The sequence below is a fragment of the Ischnura elegans genome, chromosome 10 (assembly GCF_921293095.1).
Source record: "Ischnura elegans chromosome 10, ioIscEleg1.1, whole genome shotgun sequence".
Taxonomy (NCBI): Eukaryota; Metazoa; Arthropoda; class Insecta; order Odonata; family Coenagrionidae; genus Ischnura; species Ischnura elegans.
In genome coordinates, this window is record NC_060255.1 from 41,193,298 (window position 1) to 41,218,363 (window position 25,066).

A 25,066-nucleotide genomic window follows, 5' to 3' on the forward strand; every position below is an offset into this window, starting at 1 on the left:
TGTAGTCCCCTGTCCATCTCTGGTTCCGGCACTGGTGGAGGACCTAAATCTTTACAGAGATCAAGTTTTTGAATTAAATACATGTAAAACCGCGCATTGTATCCAATCGCGGGATAATGATAGGGAATTATCAATCCTTATTTTCAATGACGACCGTTTACGGCCATATCCGTAAACTAGTTTCTCATTTGAAGGAATTTTCCTCTGGTTTTGGGTAATAGGGTGGTTTCCTATTATTTTTTTATTGCCTAAATCGAAAGATTGTTACTCCTGGAGTACGTATTTCACGCTTTTAGATTTTTAAATTACGATATCTATTTTTCGCGATTAAATGAAAAGTGAAAAATTTCAAGCGCGCGAAAACGCGACGCGTAAGTATGTATGCCGGGAAATCTCTCCGTACGACGCATTTCTGGTTCCCGCTGCCGCCCTGTGAGGTGACCTTGAGGCGAGACTTAGCGCTGATACGTCGCAGGCTGCTAGCGGGTAGCTGAGTACCCTGCTGGCCGGTAGCGCTTGGCTTAAATAAGGATTATTAATACCTTATCAAACGAAGTAAACTTTCCGACCTTAGCCAGTTTTAATAAGTGATTATTGAGACATGTTTCCCTGAGCTCTGCGCCTCATGCATGCATTGGTAACCTCAGACGATGTATAACTCCTATCTTCTCCTATAGAAACTAGGTCCCTGTGACGTCACGTGGAGTTTCATCGCATGGGCGCCAATCTGGCCATTTTCAAATGAGGATAAAAACGGACCATAGCCGTTCGTCTAAACCGGTATTTCAAAAACGAAATAATTTGTATATTATGAATACACTAATGGTGGGTAACGAATCGCAATCAATGCCTTTCGTTTTCTTTGATGAAGGAAACTACCCTATTGCTCCCGACGTTTCAGACCTTACGACTGAGACCTCCCGTGTCTTCATGGGTAGAATTTGGATCCAGTTTCTATCCCTGAAGACGATATCAGACTCAGCCGTTGAGAGGTTGGGACCAGTTACCCAAAACCAAACTCGGTTGAAAGCCCGAGAAATATTGCTTCGAACTATAAGCCGAGAAAAACTAAAATTCAATATAGGTTCTCATTCGTTCACAACCGCTCTCCATTCCCTCTTCGCCAAAACATCGCGGTGTTTCCACTTTTTTAAGGCCTTTAAAACAAATTGGCTGCAAAAAAATGACCCAGAAAACAACCATCGGATCTCGGAGATACAGATATTATTTGAATTATTCGCCGGCAGTTGTATTTCTGGGCGGCAGGGTCGTCGCTAATTTTTTTGGTGGCATTTTTTATTCACGGTAAACATTGAAAAGAGCCTTTGTATATGTTAGCCAGAGTCATTTAAAGCGTGAGGGTCAGGGACGAAGCTAGGAATTAAGGCTGGGAGAGGTTTTAGGCGCAACTGATACTGGGGTGTCTGGATGTATTGCATACCCGTCAGGGTAAGCGGAAGGTGCGGGGACCCTCCACAGAAAAATTTTGGGAGAAATATTGAGTTTTATAGCTTTCTTCGGGATATTTTTTGAATCCTTACACTATTATATAAGTAATATTAATACAATTAAGTAAAATGGATGTAACTTTTAAAAATTTCTGAGTTCTGGGGGGCGTTTATTCCCCAAAACCCCCCTCGCTGCGCCACTGGTGAGGGTAACCATGATATAGAGGAGGATGGTGGTCGGTGATGGACCATGCTGAAATGGTTATCACATACAACTAGAAAGATACTGAATTTGACGAATAACATTAAAATAAGGACTGAGGAAGCCTTTTCTGGAAATAACAAGATACAGCATGCAATCTGCTGGGGAGTTGAGAACTGAAAATGGATGAGTTTTTTAAAATCTGTTTTTAATTAAGATTATTTTAACACAAAGTCGATTTACCAGCAGAGAATTTATGCAATGATGGTTATATGCACAATGATAAGGTAAATAAGCGTGGGAAAAAAGCGATTTCTACGATTTATTTTTTTTCAGTGACAGTCAGCGGAAAAGATAGTCGCAATCGTTGCGGAGGGAGTTATTCGGATTATACGTCAGAGGATTTGATGCAGAAGAATACCTGCCAGAATTATTTTCCAGATTCTTCGTGAAAATATAAGGCGAGAAAATAAGTAACCATTTCCATGGAAAAAAATGGACCTCCGCCATGAAAAGTTTACAAGGGAAGTATTGGTTAATATGCATTATATAACTAGCTATAAAAATATTTTCTTTCCACATGGCGTTGAAAAAATAATTATTTAGATAGGCTTGAACCTATAACTTGAGAAACTTAAAATGGGTAGACCACTACATTACCACTGCGTCATCTCACTCTTTATGATCAGCTGTGTCTCATTACAAATTCTCTAGTCGTGCTAGGAGCACAAAGCAGCGATCGAACTAGTCTTTTAGTGTCACAAAACAAACTGAATTGTAGCACACAATGGAATTATTTTCAGCGTTATATCACGGCACATATTTACTATGTTTTAAGTTCGTTACGTTTAATCAAGAGAAAACAGCGTTATTGGTAAGAAAATATACCTCGACGCTTCAGCCAATTTACAAGGGAAGGAAAGTTGAAGTTCTGGAGATGTTTTTTTTTATTTAGCATGAGCTGCAAAATTCATGCATGTATTTCAGCTATTTAAACATTTCCATTGAATGATGTATTGATAGAAAAAAACTGCGGGGCAAGGAATGTTGTGCAGATATATCTCCTCCCGTTACTATAGAAAATCACGAAACTCCATTTTCCTAAATACGGCGACAGTGGCTCAATTCCTTGCAATACTTTAAAATATGCTGTACTCCGTACTTCCAGGCCTAGGCATGGACATCGTGCGTGGTTTGAAAATATATTCTAGGTTGTTCTAGTTTAAAGTTTGATGCATTAATTTTATTGTTAATATCAGAACGTCCTGTATTTATTGGAGCTTCACCTTGACAAACGCCTTTGGAACAAAAAATGGGTAGGGGAGACCGGGGCACGTTGGCCCGATTCTTTTAATTTTTAAATATTATTTTTTTTATACATATTTAACTTTATGAAAATATTGCGAAATTGTAGAACAGTCTTTCTGAATCTGGATGACAATAACTAAACTTGAATATATGAGTTATAAATTTAAAAAAATAAATGAATACTGGGCATATGACAGGTGGGCCAATCTGCCTCTACATCGGGGTAAGTTGGCCCAGCGACTGGGGCACGTTGGCCCATGTATTTTTTGATAAACTAAACTAGTATGATTTTATGAAATCAAAATAAAACTAATAGTTATCTAAAAATATATTTCAATTAATGTAACCATTTTACTGAAACAACGGGAAAGCTTTAAATTATTAGAATTTATAGCGTGTTAATACAAACCAGTTAACTTTTGTGACTGTCCAGATACAAAGGATCAGCACAGTCATTGCACTTGTAAAATAGTACGCGGATTTCATTGTTCACACATGTCTGATGAGGCCAACGCTTGCAGTTTAAGCACTGAATACATTGTGCTCCAGGCTGACCGTCGAAAAAAGCCACTTTAGTGAATCTTCATCTTCCTATATCGGCCGTGCGTACTTTATTTTTTTAGCTCCAGTTGACATGCATTACATTGTAATACTATATTGCGTTCAAATAGATGTCTGTCTTCACCACTGCGTTTATATTTTAGTAGCCTCTTTGAATTTAATTTGAGACTTTGTGTCTAATCAGTTTACACGCAACCCAACGCTCCCAAACACGACGAATTGCAGACCCAGCGGCACCTCTGAAGTTGACTATTGATGCAAGCTTATCCTCAAATGTAACACAAAATAATCTATGTTAGTGATGAAGGAGTAATCCAGCTTTCGAGCTCAATTTATATTGTATTCCAATTCTTCCTACTGAAGAGGCAATAAAATGCGTAAGTCCACTCGACTTTTTTCATTTTTCTCGGAAGAACTGCTTAAGCACATTTGCATAAACAGTGACATATGTGCTAACCAGAAAAATGTAAATATAGCTTTGGAGAATGAGGAACGTATGACATGCTAATGTCAGGCAATATGACATGTAATGCTAATGTCATGCTACGATAAATACCCTAATAAACGTATGTTTTGGTCCAAAAAGGTAACAAAACTTAACAAAAGGTACATGTCCTCACTCTTGTCGGCAAGCATGCATTGCAACCGATTTGAAACAATACTAAGTCATTTACACCTGAATGACCTCTCATTTAATGATGAAATAGACCGTCTTTTCAAAATTAGGCTATTTTTGACGAAGGAATGCATAGGACGGGGCATGTTGGCCTGGGTGGCCAACGTGCCCCGTCGTCGCTGGGCCAACCTGCCCCATCGCCATGTTTACGATAAATTCTATTCGTTACAAAACTCACTGGAGCGAATTAAATTGTATGCCACACAGAAATTATCCTTAAACTATGACCTTTAATTATAGTGCTCAACTATTGCTCCCAAATTGAACATAACTTAAATAACACACATTTAACATGCGAGTAGAATTTTACTGAAACACGCGCAAATACAATTAATCGCTATAAATTGTCAAAAACTGCTCCGCCAGTCATAATGGTCTTGTGGATAAAGGGGAAGTGTGCTACCAACATTTTGATAGATACCTAGCACGATTCAGTGTCTATTGTATGAATTAGTTCGACTGGGCCATTCTGCCCCTATGGCCAACGTGCCCCGGTGCCCTACTCGTTCACTCCGAGCAGGGAGCGAAATTTATTATAAGAATTCGGTACATGGAAGAGAAACATAGGTTACGAGGAAAATAGAAATCTTTCCGATTCAGTCATTTTCTCGTTTAAAATGAAAAATGTACAAAAAAATAAAACGCGAAAGTTGCCACTCATTTTCCAATAGTTGGTGGCTGTAAAGAGAGAACAATTCCAATGGCCGTAACGTAGGGACCTCTTCGCAGTAAAAAACAAATAGCCACCAAGTTATAATGTTAGTATATTTTCTGTTATTTCTCTTGTGAACTCCGGTGTAAATTAGCATCTTAAATACAGTTTGATGTTAGATTGGCTAGTAAGCTTGATCGTTGCCAAATACTGTATTTTCTAATAATTCGGTGGTTCGGTGCGTATTTGTGGATATCGAAACATAACTATAGTCTATTCACGTTATGTCTCAGGGATGAGCTTTCGTGAGAGCCCGGACACTCTCGGATGGTTTCGCTGATAGGGGGTGGGTGTACCGAGAGAGAAAGAGAGGAGCTAACATAACGTTGCCAAATGTACATAGTCACTCGGTCATATAAATGAATTTCCGCACTAATTTTTATGCTATTAACATGGTAAATTGAAGGCTAAAACGTGATTTCGGAGGAACAAAGCAGCATTGAATTCTAATATGAAATAGCGAATATATTTTAAGAAGTTGATTTAAAAAAAGGTCTGTAAAAAAGCAAGTTTGAGGAGATTTATCGTCTAAGCAAATCAATTTGAATGCAACAAAAGACATACGATAGAAAATGTATCACGCTGGATCGTTCACTTCAAAATCATTTCCCCCATAGTATTTCCTGTACTTGATTTTTCTAAAAAATGTACCCGTTTTTTGTGCGTAAAATGAAGTTGCCCAACTTTTAGCGCTTAGTATTTCCGTAGTTATCGTTCCAATAACTTTTAATTTTGATATTAGAAGGCCAATCTATTAATGACAATTTTCAGAAAAATTGTTTATACCACGAAAATTGATAGATTTGTTGTAAACAACGCAAATCTTATTCAACTTCGGAACCATTGGATAAATTGAACATTGATTCTTTTTTGTTCAATGTTTTGAGTCACTTATTTAATTTTTTCGGCTTCCAATTTTTTTTTTAACTCAAAATAATTTATTACGACGTCATATTTCCCAGAATGTCTTTGAGATAGATTCCTTTGGTAATGCTAGTTCTGCAAATGTTTTCGCTATTGTTAGAATTGCAATTAAAATTTTTTGTTCTTATTTTATGTATACATTTATACAAAACTTTCACTACCAATTCGCGTACGAGAAAAAGTGAGTGTTTAAATATTTTCTATAAATTTACTCAGGAGTTGCCACTAAATTTAATTTTTTAAATTCTACAATGTAGATGTATCTACATTGTAAAGAAGGAATATGGTCACTTTTGAGATTTTTTAGTATTGAGAGAGAGTATTTTAGAAAAGTGGATTAACAATTATTTAAACATTTATATACATATCAATGATATGGTAGGTAGAAAAATAAATAAATGTTTTCCTTCAGGGTGTGTTAGTGTTTGGTGCACGTAATCCAAGTAGAAATTTTCATTAAAATCTGAGACATTAAGGGACAAACGTTAGTGGTGTTGAGGTGGTATGACACATATTTAAGAAACCTAAACCCCAAATTTCATTTCATTTTCTTCTCTCTCCGTAGGTGCGAGCCGTACCTTTGATATGTGGACAAGAACGAAGGCTTATCCGAAGAAAAGAAGATCGAAGACGATGGCCTCGTGGACCTTCAATGCCATTCCTTTTTATGTTTTTCGAAGGGATTTGACTCGATTTTTAATCTAAATTTCCGTTTTTTCAATTTCAGAAAGAATATTGGAGGAAAATTACTTCCCAGGATATGGGCACCATTCATCGATTTGAGTTTAAAGCTGAGAAGAGTGCAGGTTTCCTCAGATGCTGACCATCATAGTACCTTTTCGTAAAGCTACATCGGGCTATCTTGAACGTGAAATGGTAAATTAGGGACGATCTGAACTACACTACTGGAGTTATGAGAGACTCCTGGTAGAAAGTGGGTTCACTCTGGTAAAACTGAGTACGAGCTAAAGGTAACAAAAGTACACGCTCGAAGAAGCAAGCAGGTTAAGAAAGATACTTAACATCACTGAATTAAAGGTACAAGAAAGTGCACTTTAAAGGTATTATCTACGATTGAGACCGGTCTTAGGTGACAAAGAACGCGTTCTTAGGTAGGAAATTCATCTGCGTATTTCCGTGTGTTTGTATTTATATTCTTAAAGGTATTTGGGTGGGTTTTGTATTAACACCATGTATTGCTGCAGTGAAGAATGAAGAACGAAGTCATAGTTGAGACCCCGAAGACTGAAGACATCGCTGGGGTCTCGAAGAATGAAGAGTGAAGATAATATGAGTGTGTGTCGGGAATGAGTGGACATTGATAATCCCTCATCTGAACTGTGTGTGTTTTTTGTATACTTAGTTGTAACATGTCTGTACACCTTTCCCTTTCAGCCATGAAGATTGAAGACATCAAGTAGAGCTCGAAGAACTACAACAATGCGTGTGCTTTTTTTCTCAATCGTGTGATTTCGTGTGATATTTTCCTGCGTGTGATTCATTACGTTTGCGTGTGCTGCGATTTTTCCGTTGCGTCGCTAGTTTCGACTGATCGGCGTTAGGGCTTGCATGATAGTGTTATTTATTTATTTGTTTGTGCATGCACTAATCTTACCTCTCCGCAGATTAAAGTCATCGCTGGAACTCAAGGACGGAAGAGCGAAGACAACACGAAGAAGAGAAGATTGAAGATATCGGATGAAAACGCGTGCGACATTTGCGGCGTTTGTGTAGTTTTGGGCCCTTTTGGCTAATGAGTATATAAAATTTGCGTAAGGCTAGGCGTTTTTCCGTGCGTTAGTTTTTGTTTTTGTGCCGTGGTTTTGCATTACGGATTCCATTGCGTCATGCACGAATGTGGCTGTGGCTAGGTAGGAAATTTATGATTTCCTATCGATGCCATTGTCACGTTCTTGTGTGCTGCTTTGGAGTGATGCAATCCTCGGAAGGGTTATTTATTGTGTATGCACTAATCCGCTCTCTCCCTAGGTGCAAGATGACGCTGGATTCGAAGAGAAGAATCAAGACATCCTGAGAAGAGAAGACTGAAGATGATGGCATCGCGGGACCTCCAGAAGAGGACGACATCTTAGTTTTGGGCCCTTCTGGCCATCGAATATTAATTTACGTAAGGCTAGGCGTTTTGTCCGCGCGTTACTTTTAGTTTTTGTGCCGTGGTTTTGCATTACATACTCCATTGCGTCATGCAGGATTGTGGCTGTGGCTAGGTAGGAAATTTATGATTTCCTATCGATGCCATTGTCATTTTCTTGTTTGCTGCTTTGGAGTGATGCAATCCTCGGAAGGGTTATTTATTTGTGTATGCACTAACCCGCTCTCTCCCTAGGTCCGCAAGCCATCGCTGGATGTGAAGAGAAGAATGAAGATTCATCGGAAGAAGAGAAGACGGAAAATGGCGGCATCGCGGGACCAGAAGAAGACGACATCTTAGCTTTGGGCCCTTATGGCCGTTGAATTTTATTTGCGTAAGGCTAGGCGTTTTTTCGGTGCGTTAGTTTTAGTTTTTGTGCCGTGGTTTTGCATTACATATTCCATTGCGTCATGCAGGATTGTGGCTGTGGCTAGGTAGGAAATTTATGATTTCCTATCGATGCCATTGTCACGTTCTTGTGTGCTGCATTGGAGTGATGCAATCCTCGGAAGGGTTATTTATTTGTGTATGCACTAACCCGCTCTCTCCCTAGGTCCGCAAGCCATCGCTGGATGTGAAGAGAAGAATGAAGATTCATCGGAAGAAGAGAAGACAGAAGAGGATGGCATCGCGGTACCAGAAGAAGACGACATCTTAGCTTTGGGCCCCTCTGGCCGTTGAATTTTATTTGCGTAAGGCTAGGCGTTTTTTTCCGTGCGTTAGTTTTAGTTTTTCGTGCCGTGGTTTTGCATTACATATTCCATTGCGTCATGCAGGAATGTGGCTGTGGCTAGGTAGGAAACTTATGATTTTTTATCGATGCCATTGTCACGTTCTTGTGTGCTGCTTTGGAGTGGTGCAAATCCTCGGAAGGGTTATTTATTTGTGTATGCACTAACCCGCTCTCTCCTTAGACGCGAGTCATCGCTGGACATGCTGATAAGGAGAAAGAAGACACTAGGAAGAAGATGGGATGGTGCACCTTACCGAGCCGGCTTCTCGCGGCTCTACATGAGTTGCAGCAGATAAGGAGCGGTATGATCTCATAATATTCATTCAAATTTGGTTCATTTTTCCCTTAGAAATTTTTAAATAGTGAGTTGCTTGAGAATGCTCAATTTTGCATTCATTAACGGAACTCAATTGTGCTCATGCTTATACTGAATCTCTAATTTGCCCATAATACCATCAAAATTAACAAATAAACTTAATGTCCTCCTCAATTTAGTCTTTGACTACTCAGTTTGAAAATTGTATTTGGTACTTAGTAACTGGAAGTGATATTGCACTGACCTATATTAACTTTGAATTGAATTGAGAAGTTGTGAAAAAATATTGCAACGGGCATATTTTTGCTTGTGCTAACATTTTTCTGGATGACTCGTAATCACATATCAACGTATCTTCTTTACAAATGTTTTTGAGTCAAAATATCACCTCCCTTAACAGTCTCCGCAAAATATTTTCACATTATAATGCAGTCCGAATAACTTTTATTTATAATTAGTTTCTAATTATCTGTTTATTCATTACAAATTTTATTTTTCATCATGATTTTTCATTCTGAATCAGAATTATTTAACTTTTTTTGTCCTATGAAAAGTTATCCACTTCAAAATCAATCCTTAATTTTTCCTATTCAAACAAAGATATAGTTCCATTTAATTGGAATCATATTATAATAATAAGTATTATTAATTAATTGAATATTATTTTAATTTCCTCTGCAATACGGGAAATTTTATTTTTCACTCGAGTTTTTTTAAATCTAATTAAAAGGTGAGCCTCTGTAACGTCCGTGGTCCATAAGAAAATTATTGATTGATTTGGCCATGAAGCCAATTTTCTAGGACATTGCTTTCTCTTTATGAGTGTTCGTTTTTTTTTTTCAATTTCAGAGTTCGTTGGATTGGATTGTGTGAGTTGACTAATCGAGGCCTCGATGAAAGCACGTGCAAAGAGATCGAAAGAATACAGCTCGTCGCCGCAGGCAGACGGTAAGATTTCATTCATTCCTCTTCCAAGTTTTGAGTTCAGTTCAGAACCATTATTTAGTGATCACATAGGTACACTTTAACTTTTACATTCAGGAACCTCGATGATAAAAGTAATGATTGCGTGGGAAAATAAATAAATATTTTCACTTTTTCAACGCGAAAATATTTAATTAAACCGCACCCAAAATTAAGATCTCGCGCTTTTTTGCTACATTCACAAAACTTTAATCCGACGCTGAATCTCAAGGCATTGATTGGTTGACGACGACGATAGCGTTTGATTTCATATATTTCGATTTTAAACTTCATTTCCATTAAATAAAATAATTCGAATGAAGGAAAGTTATGGGGATTTTCGTGAATCTATCATAAGTATTTACTTTGCTGTTTAATTTTCTCATTGTACTGTGGAGGTCGAGGTTTCCATATTGGCCTTGCTTTTGGTAACTCAGCAACCGTCATGCGCGCTAAAGTAATTACTTCCTCGGAGACCCTACCTGAGAGAAACATGAGATACCGGTCATATTTTCTACCTTTCTGAAATTTTCCGTGAATTAAACGAGTATTAGTGACATATTTAAAAAAAAGTCACAACAATAATGTTACAATGATTGATACTCTTTTTTGTTTAATTTTGGGTGCTTAATTTCCGGTTACGCGTTTTTCCTTGCTATTAATATTTATTAAGCCAATGGTGTCGGAAAAATCAGTATATATTTTTCATTTTTTTGGCTGTTTTGTTTCTGAAGTGATACTTTGACCTCTGGTTCTTTGTATGATCTTGAGAATTAACTTATATTATGTCTTTCGTATCAGAAGACTTCATTATTAAATTGCATCCTATAAGAAATCATTAAAATACATCCTCCGGGATAGGTGTGGTGTCCTTAATATGGATGCCATATTTGTAACTTCTGTTTTCGTCTTTTTAAATAATTACATCGTATTGATTTTTATAATTTCATTATTGTTTTCCAATTCATATAATAGTACATATGCAGAATGGTATATATTGCTATCAGTTTTTAGTAATACCCATGAAGTCCAAGTAAGTCTTTAAAAAAGTTATATAAATAACACACTCAGCTCACTGTAATTATTTCCGAGAATTTTTTAAATATTGCCCAATCATATCTTTAAAATGTTTAAACAATAATGAAAATACTTTGAAATATCGCCGATTAGATAAGCATCAAATAATATGGAATTACCCATTCTTGCATTTTTTTAATTTCAAAAATTTCTAGACACTTAAAAAGATAATATTTTCTGAACGTCTTCGTCGAAATGATATTTATGAGCTGAGAGTTAACTTTTTAGGTCTCTCCTTTGTTGGATTATGAGAATTTTTTGTTATGTTACCACAGGTCAACCTTGTGGACAACGACAGCGATTGCTTTTGGAGACAACTGTGGAGATCCATGAAATGGACACCTGAAGGTTACTGCGCCGACAACTAGAGGCTTGAGGATTTTATCGTGAAGAAAGGAAGAATGAAGATAGGAAGAAAGAAGACTCCGAGCCTGAAGATGGTTGTTTTTTTGCATTTTTTGTTGCAATTATTGTACAGGGTGTTTGTATATTTTTTATTAATGCATGTATTTTTTCCAGCTATAGTTAGGATTTGCGGCAGGAGAGTAGGGATTTTATATTGCGTGTTAGCTTCGATTAGAAAAACTTCAGGCTAGGCAGGTCTTCGTATATCGTGGCCACGATTCCGTATTTAGGCGTTTAATTAATTCAGGCGTATAAAGCAGTATTTAGGTAGGCAGGGCTGTATGAATGGATGGATGTGATTTTATGAATGAGTGAATGGAATGTGATTTTATGAATGAGAGAGTGGAATGTGGTTTGGTGAATGAGTGAATGGAATGTCATTTTATGAATGAGTGAATGGAATGTGGTTTATGAATGAATGAATGAAAGTAGTAGTGCTTGATTGTTTTGAATTTATAATTATATTTTGTGTAGTTTTTTTATTCTTATTAATTTTGGTCGTAGTGTAGTGCATGCCCCCCTCAAATCCAAACTGTTCCCTCATCGTGGGGAGGGGGTGTAACAGGGATAACTCATAAAATTTCGCCAAATTCTTACGATATCGTTAATGAATATAATTGTAAAGGTTTCTTGATGGCATGAAAATGTGACTTATCCCTGGCTAAAACAGTTGGTGCATTTGTGGTTTTATATGAATATGTGAAAGCATAAATTAAATATATTATCTGCTGCTGTGATCTTTATTCTATTCTATGCCATTGTAAAATTGTTATACATATTTATATTCATAATGTGTAATTGCGGCATATAAGAAAATTTGACATTATAATTAGGTTATACACTGATCAGAATAAATTGTGCTCATTGCTTGGTATTATTTGTATTTCTGTTTTTATGCAATTTCATGCCTTGAGGTGATTTTAATTGTTTATTGAATTATTTGTGAATTTATTTAGTCATATTCCTGCGATATCTCTCAATAAACTTGTACAAGTGAAGAAAAAAGAGCTACTTTTTGTTAACCTTTGACTATGTTACTAAGGAAATGTTATGCAAATAAAATATTGTTATTAATGTGTGACTGAAGTTGTAAAAATAAAATATTTTACATTTAATGTTTGTGAACATTAAAGTACTGGTACAAATCTAATAAATAAAATGGCAATAAATAATTAACAAAATTTTACCACCTTCAGTGGAAAATTAACCCAAAAAAACTGAATGTTGTATGTTCGATCGATTGTTTATTCTTATATACCCAAATAAAGTGAATACCCACTAGTGAATACCTACTTGTGAGTACTCTCAGAAAGCATCCGTCGAAGTGCAATAATATTAAGCTTTTATTTTAAACAAAATAATGTATATCGTATAAAAATTCGTAAGATCATTATTAGCATAATTCGTTACATTTATTAATTCACTTTTGAATAATGTAGCACAACCTAAACATGTAAAAATAATTACGAGGGAAATTTTCTAAATGAAAGTTTTCTTTTTCACCATATGGTAGTTTCATCGTAATCTTGCCTCAAATGGATGAGGCATCGATATTTAGACAACATCGACGATTAGACAACATACCCAGTGTTAAAAGATTATATGAAAAATATTATGTAGATTTCAGTGCTGTTTCAAGGAAAAAATGTACGAAATATATGGTAAAACCATAACACCTTGATAAATTTTATAAGCTGCGAAAGTCTCTTTATTCATAGTATTTTTTCTCAATCAATTTTTAGTTATCCATTTTCTATTTTTTACGAGTCAAAATCCAATTCCGGACGTGTAATTTCCTGAAAATTATCCGGGGGAGGACACCTGAATCCCTCGGTAAGAAGGGCCCAATCATGATCCCTACCCGAGGTCAAATTACCCCCGACCACCCGTGGATGGAAAAGAATTATTTATTTCCTTTTATGAACATGTTAATAAATGAAGTGCGACAATGAAAGAATTTTACCGGCCACGAGCAAAAAAACTGAACTACTATCACGGGGAAAATGGTGTATTGTGTTCTGAAATAATTAATTAGTTCAACCACAAACTACCCAATATTATACCTTCTAGCGACAAAATGTCTCTTTGTAGAGAGAATAACTGATATTTTTTGCTCCTGCTATTTTGTTTTCTAGAAAAGTATTTCATTTTTATTATCATCATGTATCTGAAAATGGCTCGTAATTTCTCATTCAATTTTCAAAACTTTTGAAAAATTAATTTACTGACAGTGTGCTCAGTGCGAATAGATTATATATAAAATAAATAAAATAAAAATTTCGGAAGATAAAAGAGGACCTGACGCTGTGAAGGGGATATTCGATAAAAAATACGAAAACATATACCTAATGCTTTCCCATGCGTCAGCAGGAAAAAAATTCAACAGTGCGCTCATTAGTTCGATAGAAACGATAGGTCGAACATTTCACAGAATCAAAAACTAAAATTTTTAGGATAGCTGCAAATTTGGGAATAATACTTCATTTGATCGATTAATTATAAAATAATCGAAATATTTATTGATTATTGTTCCTTTGAAGGATATTCAAAATTGATCAATCAGTTGGTCGAAATGAATTGTAGGTCGAAACTATCGAATCACTCCAGCGAGAGTTGGCGAGAGTTTGGAAGATAACTTTGAAATTGGGTTCGTGAAATTTTATTTATGATGGTGTCATATTTGTAGTTGACGGTTTTAATCTTGAAGTTATAAGGGAACTAATGAATCTAAATTAAAATTAATATGAACTAATTTCATCCTGGTACGATTCTTTGAAGACATATTTATTATATGTCGTTGGGGAATGCCTGCAGGAAAAGAAAAGGACAACGGTTACAGCATGTCGTGCATAAGTATAAGGTGAATAATATTTCCTTATCCATCATTTCTGTGTAATATTGATATGTTTGTGTTTTGGCAAAGCTCTACATTGGAATGTGGGACATCTGCCTACTCAATTGTTTATCGCAGTCGACGATTCCCGCTGACTGACGCAGGAATTGTTTACCAACATTCAGCAGCCAAAACAATATCTAGAGTATATCCTACCCGGTAAATATTTTATTGAAACTTGCGCTCGTGAGTTTTACGACCCTGTGATGCGCACGTTCATATAATACTTCGTTGATGTAGTTTTATATTACCATCTACATACCTGATGTTAACATGCAGAAGATCTCTCTTCGCAAGCCTGTAATAGAACACAGCTTGTTTTTTTAGCCATGATTCAGGAAAGTAAGTGTGCATTCAGGGGCGGATATAGGATATTTTTCTGGGGGGGGGGGGGTCACAAGCAAGGCCGTATCCAGAATGGCGGCACAAGGATACCTTGTAATACAAAACAAACGCAATGGTAATTGGACGGTATTAAAAATCTTGCATATTTTTTAAGGGGGAGGGGAGGGGGGCACATGTCCCCGTGCCCCCCCCCCCCCTAGATCCACCTATGTGTGCATTTCATGTTGTCATTGCTGAATTCATCTCTGATGAAAAAATTTTTTGCATACCTACTATTATATTTCCTAGTTCATATATGAGCTCTATAGAGCATGATATAATGATCTTTGCTGTAGTAAATGAGTTCAATTGAAACATTACTTCGGAAAGTTGTAGGGAACATGTGATGGCTTTAAAGGTAAGGTATATGATGTATAATAATTATGAAAAGCCAGCAATTTTTTCATGAGTTAGTGATGTTTTAATTGATGCCAGAAGTGCTCGTAACAATTAACATCCTGCTTGCTTAGTTTAATGGAATTTCCACTCATGGGCGTACCCAGAGCAAGGGACAGGTGGGGCAGCTACCCCCCTCCCCTAGAAGCAAAAATCGCAAAAGTCTGTTTGGAAAACAAATTTTCTTTAAACCCACGAAAGATGATATTTGTATTACTATAAGATATGTAACTAAAATGAAACTATTTTTCCAAGGAAATAATCTCATAAACTAATGTCCCAACTTGGTTTGTCCCCCAATTAAACCATGGCTTGCTCTGCCCTAGTTATGACTCTGGGTATGCCCTTGTTTCAGCTCATGTAGAACACCTTCAGATATTTACCTTCTCTCCGCTTGAACCAAGCAGATGGCCTGTGGTGGGACTGAGACCCAATGCTCTGCAGCAGTAACCAAGGACAGTGCATCCATCAGTCCATATCCAAACCTGGGATTGACCAGTAGCCCAGCTCCATTTTTCATCCACCCGATATTGTGTGCAAGTGGTGATGGCTGTGATGTCCAAACAACTAGATGCTGAACGTCTCTCCAAGTCAGAGATGGACTGAAATGGACAGTGAGTGGTATTTAATAAATTATTTTCAAATTTCTTCCATCATCTTGTACATTTCATTAAAAGAATAAAATATGATAAGGTCGAGGATGCATAGAAAACACTCAGATTTTGCAATTTGCATTCGCAGAGCATATTGTATGGGATCAAGTCTTTTGAGTTAATGATAAGTATCATTCAGATCAGTGGCACCGGCTCCATGGGGCTTGAGGGGACCCGAGCCCCCTCAAAAATTTGCTATGCGTGTGAGAAAAAATATTTCAGGCTTGCCGATTTTCCCCGGAGCGTCCAGATATTGGGGTTTGAGTTATCAGGGTTCTAATGTTGATCATTTGACTCTTCTAAAATGCCTAAAAAACTTAAAACTCACTACTTATAAACTTTCCAGTGGAAAGATCCCCAGTTTGGGCCCCCCCAATATTTTTGTAAGTCGGCATCCCTGATTCAGATCCATGGATGCAGAGGGGGTATCTAATTTACACTAGATAAAATGGTAACTTTGTTCAAAACCCTACTACTGCTGGGATATTTATACCCACTGCTCCCCCACCTAGCCCCCCCTGCAGTAGCATGCGCAATGTAGCTATCACATGCAAAGTTTAAGAAGGTTTTATTTAAACTGACAATACGCATATACAACACAATTCCATCTTATGGTATAAAAAAAAGTTACAATTGTGGTTCTGCAACTTAGGCAATGCCTCAAGGGGAGGGGGGGGGGTGCACGTCCCATGTGTATCCACCAGTGCCCCTATCCTGGATTCGGTTCCAGTATCATTATGTTACAAATTCATCCTAATGATTTTTTGGCATCCACAATTCAAATTTGCCAGTTAATCTTTGTTGGTGGAGGTTAGTTAATGCCATAGTCTTCTTTCATTAGCTATTTTTTTCATATGGGTGAAAGTACAAAAAAAAATTTTATAAAAATGCGTGTTGGTTCCAAACAATTAGTGGGTAAAGATTGTTTTCATCTTGTGCTTTCTTAAAAAAATCTATATTTTTAATACCCTAGCTCCTGAATGAATTCCAAAGGACTTCACCAATTTTTTCTATAGGCTTATGTTAGTTTTTTAATGCAGATTAATGGGAAAATGCATCAATCTCAGGAAAGCCTTGAGAGGTTGCTAAATTATTATTGTATGGCAGTGCATTCCTCACTTGTAAAGATATATGTATTTGTAAAATAGAAAATTTTATTTAATTGATCATGAGCTATAAAGTTTGGAGTATAAGCTGGCTTGGCAATTCTAAAATTTACATAATATGTATTATTATTCCATCACTCACTGCATTCATCAACCAAGCTCAGGTTCACCTGGCTGACTCAGTGTGGGTTGGTGAAACATGACGTCTGACGAGACTGGTTTGAAAGCAGGCCAAGTGAGCTCGCTTCTGAAACCAGTTTTAAGTCTTGGCTCAGGCTGACTGGGGCTGCTGTGAGTGGTAAAATTATTGAGCTGATCCAGCTCAGTTTGCATAACACTTCTTTTTTGTCATGCGATCAGGGGTGGATCCGGGATTTCTTTCTGGGGGGGAAGGGGCTCAAGCAAGGCCGTATCCAGGATTATGTTCTGGGGGGGGGCAAGGATACCTTGTAGTATAAAACGAACGCAATGATAATGGGACCGTATTAAAAATCTTCCATATTTTTTAAGGGTCTGGGGGGTGGGGGGGCACATGCCCCTCCCTACATCTGGCTATGCCTGCGATGACCAAATTATTCTCAAAGGCACGCATTTTTGTTCAAATATGAGGCAAAAGTGTTGAAAGGTGCAGTTGGTCATCCAAAACTCACTTATCCAGTCATTTTTTTGAAATGGTTAACAATGATAACTTCCCTCAAGTGACCACGCTTGACTGTATTTAAAGTTCTCATCCTACATTTAACCCCTCAGGGCTGCTGAATATTGTTTTAATAAAAGTGAGGATTATCTCGAGTAAGAGCTTGAAGCATTGGCTAATATGGATAAATTGGGAATCCTAAGAAGAGTTTGGCCATATTATTTGCTGGGAAAGCTTCAAATCATATAACACATAGTGAAGATTCTATTTAGATATTATCACATTCAGGGCGGAGCATGTCTATTGACGTGGGTTTGTGACATGACGACCCATGTGCGCGGTTTGTAAATGGCAGTATTTGAACTGAGGTTATGGTATGAAAACCTTTCTCTCTATCTCTTTCTTACTTTATCGGCCGATTCTGACGACTGTCATGATAATCGGGCCCGCATTGAATGTGTTAAGTTAGGAATTGGTCGCGTAAATTTCTACGAGGCAAATGATCTCTGCCAGTTTTCTCTATACCTTTGATTTATTAGTACGGGATATTGGTTTAATTTTGCCAATTGTTATTACATTGCTGGGCAATGATGAAATGACATTTATGCTATCATGTCTGATTCCATATTCAGAAACTAGATGAACTGAAATGAACTACATTTGACGAAAAGAAAAACTGCAAAATGTAAGCACTCTGTTGGGAGACTAACAGAAGGATGGCAGAATTTGTCCAGAGTTTAATATGTTAAATCCATGTTAGTAATTGAAATGTGTTGAATCAGCTTATTCTCTTTTTTTAGAATGGTCTGAGTTGAGGCAGATCTCAGCTCAGTTGTTAAATGTTGTGACTTTTTTGGCATATTCATGCCATAATGTTACTCCATTTGCCCACTTTCTTTATCTTTTGCCATTGTTTTCCAAGAGCTTGGTATTTTCCTTGGTTCTGGGTGAACATATGTAGTAGGTCGAGACTTCACCGTATTCATTATTTCCAATGCAATTTCATATAAAAATTTGAAATTAATATAATCATAAAATAAGTGAAATCTTACTTGATTTCTAATGCTAGAGCAATTATTCCAGCTGCCAGTGGTGCTGCTGCAGAAGTCCCTGTGTGCTTTGTTGTGCATTTCCCATGAAGATCAGTTGTTGTCTGTAAATTATTTGTTGCTGAATTTATTTGCTGTAAATTTGCTTACATGTATTTGGCAGAATGCAAATTTAGAAGCATTTAATATTTTTAAATATTTCTGCTAAGGACTATTTCTAGCTTAGCTTAAGTGTAAAGTAAAAGTGACGTGATGCTAGTTAATATTTGTGACATTATTTATTTGCAGTGAGCTTTGAATGAGAAAAAGTTTATTTCTTGTTGAAACGTACTCATTGTCAGTGTATTATCCTGAACTTTGATTCAGTGGGATAGTAAGCATTGGTCTTACTGTAGAGGATATTATTTTCATTGGAGTCAAACTAAGGGGATCAGTATCTTCCCTTATTTATCTGAATTTTCTTTAACATATTATTTTAATATCAAGGTCTTTGTTTTCAAACTCCCCCCCAAATTTTTCTTGGAACGTCCCTGCTAAATGCACTCAGTCATCAAATGAACCCCCTCTCAAATATTGTTCTGGCTTTGTCCTAGCATTGTGTTATTCCACATTTCCACATAACCTATTTATAAACTCATGTTAATTTAGGTGCACATGCATCTGTAGCTGCATGTTGATCAACTGCTACTAATGCACACTTTGGATCAGGGGCGCAGTCAGGAATTAAGGCTAGGGGGGGTTTAGGTGCAACTAATATCGGGGTGTACGGGGATATGGAATACCCACCAGAATAAGCGGTATGAGAAAGATTAATAAATTGTGGAATTTTAAGATAAATGGTTCAAAATGGTGAGTTTTACGGCTTTCTGAGGGATATTTTATTAATCATTGTACTATTCTAAAAGTAATATCAATCCAATTAAGTAAAATGGATTAAACTTAAAAATTTCTCTGAGCTCTGGGGGGGGGTTTTATCTGCCAAACCCCCTCCCCACACTGCGCCACTGCTTTGGATAATGATATGTGTTTATTTTTGGCATACGCTAACCAAGCCAAATTTGAGTGCACTACTTGGATAATGGAAAAGAAGATAATAGAGAAATTACTGTGAATGCAAAACATGGTTATCAGCTTTACTGTCTTTGTCTCCAAAATGGTTCAGGTATAACGTATCATCGCTTTTATTATGACTCAATTGCACTATGTATTTTGCCAATGAAAACTTCTTTTGTGATTCTCCACAGTATTTGTACTTACAATCATTTGGTCCATGAATTCTCCACTTGAGTACGTTGCTGCTAATGTTGATGGGCACTTCTCTCCATACCAAGGAAACTGTCCACTTTGTGATGCACTGCCCACAGACAGTGTGTAAGGACTTGCTGCATATCCATCACAACTGCAGTCATCTCCTTTGCTCCCTCCATTTCCTGATGCCCAAACAAAAATGCTTCCTTTTCCACCTCTTCCCTGTGGGATAGAACTCAAAGTAAAAGTGGGTAATTGGTCATCATCCATTCGATGCTACTCTCAAGCATTCTTAATTACCCATTATTCGAAGAAACATGGACATACCCAGCGAGGGGCAGGGGGGTGGCTGCCCCCCCTAGAAGCAAAAATCGGAAAAGTCTTTCAGCAAAATCAGTGCTGAATTGAAATGAAAGCATTCAACAAATTTTATTTAAACCCACGAAAAATGATATGTACATATTAGTATAAGATATGTTACTAAAATAAAACTATATTTTCAAGGAAATTAAGGAAATTATCTCATAAACTAATGGCACAACTTGGTTTGCCCCCCCCTCCCCTAGACCATGGCTTGCCCTCCCCTCTTCCCCTCATTATGATCCTGGGTACGCCCTTGCGAAGAAAGGCTTTTCGTTATCTGCCCACACCATGACTAAATTATCCAAAATGTCTATTTGTGGGACTATCAGACATTGAACTTTAATATCATAGTAATGTCTGTGCTGCAATTGTTAGCTGGCCTTTTTTGAGGATGAAAACTCACTTTTCTGAGGACTTGAAAACTTTTAGGTTGACATGTTATTAATGGGAGTTCTGTAATTGTAATGCTTCATAATTTTTACAGTCAAGATCTGCATGAGTCTGAAAAGTTGTGGAATTGAGAAGACTTTTGCCAAAGTCTTCTTTGAAATATATGGTTGTCTATTTTTCTCTAGTTAGAACAAAAGTTTGGCCTCATTCTTAAATCAACTACGTGAGCAGGGATGCCGACTTACAAAAAATATTGGGGGGGCCCAAACATGGGATCTTGCCCAGGGAAATTTTATAAGTAGTGAATTTTAAGTTTTTTAAGCATTTTAGAAGTCATATGATCAACATTAGAACCCCGATAACTCGAATCTTGATCTCTGAACACTCCGGAGAAAATTAACAAGCCTGACACATTTTTTCCTCACACCCATAAGGAATTTTTGAGGGGGCTCGGGCCCCCTCAGGCCCCATGGAGTCGGTGCTACTGTGCATGAGTCTGCATTTAGACTTTATGTCGAGAGCATTGTATAGTTTTTTGAAATTAATTATTCCTAAAATAATGTGCAGTGGCATAACTATGGGGGCATGAGAGGACAGATCCCCACCCCCAAGCCTTACACAAGTAAAAAAAAATATTTTACAACTTTTGCCTAGTTTTTGAAATACATATAATAACTGAATTTTTTGTACCCTTATAGTGCCAGTGGTCTGATCCATCGACCCGGGGGGTATGTGTGAAGAGTGCAAAGGGAAAATCTATCGGCCGGGTTTTTTTACACTCACGCTTTTTATTTTTTGTGTTTCATGTAGCTTTGGTAACTATTTTTTGTATTTATCATGCTTTAGCATACCCGTAAGTTTTGGGAGCAAATTATAAAAAAAATAGTCCCTGAAAATGCATGTTAAGCTTTGTGCACATTTTTAATAGCAAACCTACAAATGAGCCAAAAAAAGCCCTCGGGTTCTTCGGCATATCGAGCAAGATAGGATGGTACTAAAAGGGTTAAAGTTGAATTTTAAGTGCCAAAATGATGTAAAATGTATTTCTAGGCGTGTCAATTTTCAAAAATTTTAGGGGGAGGGGGGTCCCCCCAGTACCTCTCTATCCTCCACAAAGCATATTTCTAGTTACGCCACAGATAATGTGATTATGCAATTATGTACTTCAAGATTAACATATTCAATGCGGGCCTAATTTTCATTAAAATCGTCAAAATCGGCCCTAAAAATAAGTAAGAAAAATTGAGGGAGGTTTCTGTGCCATAACTTCCGTTCAAATACTGCTTTTTACAAATGGCGCACACAGGTCGAAAGAGGGAAGCTTGCTGAAGGCCATATACACAATCAGAAGACTTGCAAATGGATTTCAGTCACGTATGGAGGCAGAGAAAGGGCTCCCGGCCCAACCCTCAGAGAAAGTCAATTGACGTGCTCCGTATCTCAGCTTACAATGAGATGGGACCACGTCAATTTATGTGCTCCGCACTGAATGTGTTACTACTTCACAACACTAGTGGTTAGTGTATGATTCAATACTCACATGGGTGATTCCATTCAGTAAAGCTTCATATCCTAGTCTTCCTGGCCCCTCAACAGTTTTCCCATCATCTCTTGGTCCCCAGGATGCGCTGTATATATCAACCTTGTCTTGGGCCCACCCCAGGGCTAATCCTTCCGTCAAGTCACTAACCATTCCATCTAGCATTCGCACACCTGCTTTGGTAAGTGTGAAAAGGGTGACAGAAGTAGTAAAAGAAAACAAAAGTTTTTGGGTCATACATTTGAATTTGTTAACCTTTCGTATGGCGCAATATTTGAACTGTTGAGTTCAGGCGCAATGTGCCTGACAGGCACAGGTGTGAAAAAACATTATTAACTCTTTAAGTATGGCTCAGTAGTACACCTTTAAAATTTCAAGCACCATTATTAGTGCAGTTGAGCACTTGCATGATGTCTTTCGTGCTATGCATAGCCCAGCAGCTAAGCAAAGAATTAAGGCTAGGGGGGGTTTTAGGCACTAGAAATACTTAGGGGCGTGGGGGTGTGTGTTTTTCATTTTGCTAAATAATTTATCTGATACCTAATGCTTTTATTTTGCTTTATTGCGCCAGTATTTAGCTTAATTATGCTGAATAATCCGCCACTGATCTGTCGGCAAAAATACGAAAAGTAATAGGCTGCATAAAGCGTGCCAAAACAAAAAGCTGCAAAGAGTGTGTCATAGCAAAAAGCTACTGTAAGCGTCAAGGGTCTATGCTGCCTGGTGGAACAGAGAAATGAAAAAAAACTTGTGCTGTGCCTGTCAGATCCATTATGCCCGACGGAAGGTTAATTTGATAATGGTTCATCTCCAATTTTTTTTCCCATCTTTTGGGTCTAACCTTTGTATTGATTAGGTAGAAATAGTGTTTCCTTTCAAATTCATCCAGGTTCCTTCTAAGAGTCCAGAATGTGGGTCATGCATAAATAGTGGCCAATACCTCCACAGTTTTTATGTTACCTACATTTTTTGAATTTTGCATCATCATCATTAGTCAACAATCCTAAGATTGGTTTGATGCAGCTCTCCATTTCTCTCTCCTATCCGCTAATCTCTTCATAGCTATTGAATTTTGCATGCAACACATTTTAGCCAAGCTGGCACATAGTGACTATTGACAATGCTTGTTGGAATTATACCTCTGAGGCAAAGGCCTCTGTAATGATGCTGACTGAGTAAATATGCATACATATTTATAATTTGAATATAAAAACTGAACTTAAAAATATTTGTTTGCTTGTAATAATAATTTAAAGAATCAGGCTTCCTCTGCCATATCCATTGAGCATTTTACCCATGTTATACAGCTAGGCTATCCTCTGGTTATTAATGCTAATATAATTAATGCTTATTAATTAAGTAGCATAATATTAAAGAATATATTGTGACGAAAAGCCTCGTCACGGCTCATTCTGCGCCCGCGTCCTTTTCCCTATTCATGTTGGCGCGCGGCAGTAGCAAGCGATGAGCGACCTTCTTTTTTCTTTTTGTTGTCTGCTATCATTTTAGTATGTCTTTTGTTGTTTAGTTGGGTATATAAGGCCCGGGATTGTGTGAACTTGGGTCGATTCCGGAGAAAGCGGTGGTTGATTCTGCTAAAGAGGACGGAGACCAGAGGAGACGCGGTGAACGTGCCGAGGGGGGCACTGTAAGAACGAGGCCGTTACAGACGCGGGCTATGGCGTTTTTGGAGGTCGGAGAACGCGACTAGGGGGAAGGCGTGCCGGAGAGGAGAGCGTGGAGTACAGTCGAGGAATGAGAAAAGTGTCCTCGCTTTCGTCAAGACATCACGACAACGTCTAAGGATCCGCGGGATGTGGTCCCCCGCGATTGACGCATCGTGGGATGCATAATTTCAGAACTTTAGTCGCTAGATGTATGTCTAGGTGTCAAAGAGCCTCAAAACAAAATTAATTATATATTAATTTTATGTTATAATAATAATTATTATTTACCTTGCTCTAAAATTAGTCTGAAATGCTCTGTGTTCACTGGCAATGAAGCCTGATTATTAAATAACTGTAAACCAAGGTAAATTTTTGAGATTCTTAACTCGTTCAGGATCAATACAGAGTTATTAATCTCCACTTCTGAAATATAGCTCCCACTTGTGTTCTCAAAAGTCATTATATCCCTGTTTTTATATGTTATGTAGTCAGCGAAAGAGGCCTCCACATTAAGTTGGGCTGAAATATGGCCCTATTTTTGGTCTATCAAACTTAAGTGAAATTTGGAGATATATAAGTATGGAAAGGCACTGAAACTTCAGCCATCTCAGTAATGGCTCATAATGTGTATAAATTTCAGAATTTTATTCGTGGAAAACAAAGTTTTTCAAAGAGATGCATGGCTTTAAAATTAATGAGAATTATCAACCAATTTCTAGTTTTGGCAACCTGCAAAACCTGAATACCACCAAAAATGTCTGACTATGTATGGCATCATTTCTTATTTTACCTCATGGAAGCAGGAGTAGAGAAAAAGTATTTCAAATGTAAACCCATTATAAATGTCTCAATGATTATTTGGAAGCAAATGATCCCTATAATGAAGCCTAAAATCCTTAAATTTAGAATTTATTTGGCTTTTGAAAGGGAATCTAAACCTAAGATTCCATGCTCCTGCAGTACCTGAAAAATGTTTTAAAGAGTACAATTCTCTTTGCAGTGAGTCTCAAAATTGCACTGAATTGTTGAGGCCTTTACTTTGTAGAATTCCATTATATGGTTGGAAGAAATTACTTTGCTTTTCTACAGTATTCTTGCAATAAAGTGTGTGTTTTGTAGAAAAGCAAAGTAATTTCTTCCAACCATAGTCTCAAAATTGGTTTGTGGCGGATAAACAATGTATTTTGAAATTGTTTGGTTTTTAAGCGGGATTATGATGTAAGTTCCATGCGAAGAACTGCTAAGTACTTTACTCAAAGGTGA

The 25,066-nt window shown here is 37.3% G+C and overlaps 1 protein-coding gene across 1 annotated transcript in view; it reads right to left on the minus strand.

Moving 5' to 3' along the window:
* LOC124166751 (neuroendocrine convertase 1-like) overlaps positions 1-25,066 on the minus strand; it is a 206,672-nt gene that overhangs the window by 38,615 nt on the left and 142,991 nt on the right. Inside the window, exons 7-10 of the mRNA XM_046544423.1 lie at positions 22,137-22,309; positions 19,853-20,065; positions 18,599-18,699; positions 15,534-15,752 (exon numbers count right to left, since the gene is read on the minus strand). Coding sequence (XP_046400379.1) covers positions 15,534-15,752; positions 18,599-18,699; positions 19,853-20,065; positions 22,137-22,309 — 706 coding nt within the window. The remainder of the gene's footprint in view (positions 1-15,533; positions 15,753-18,598; positions 18,700-19,852; positions 20,066-22,136; positions 22,310-25,066) is intronic.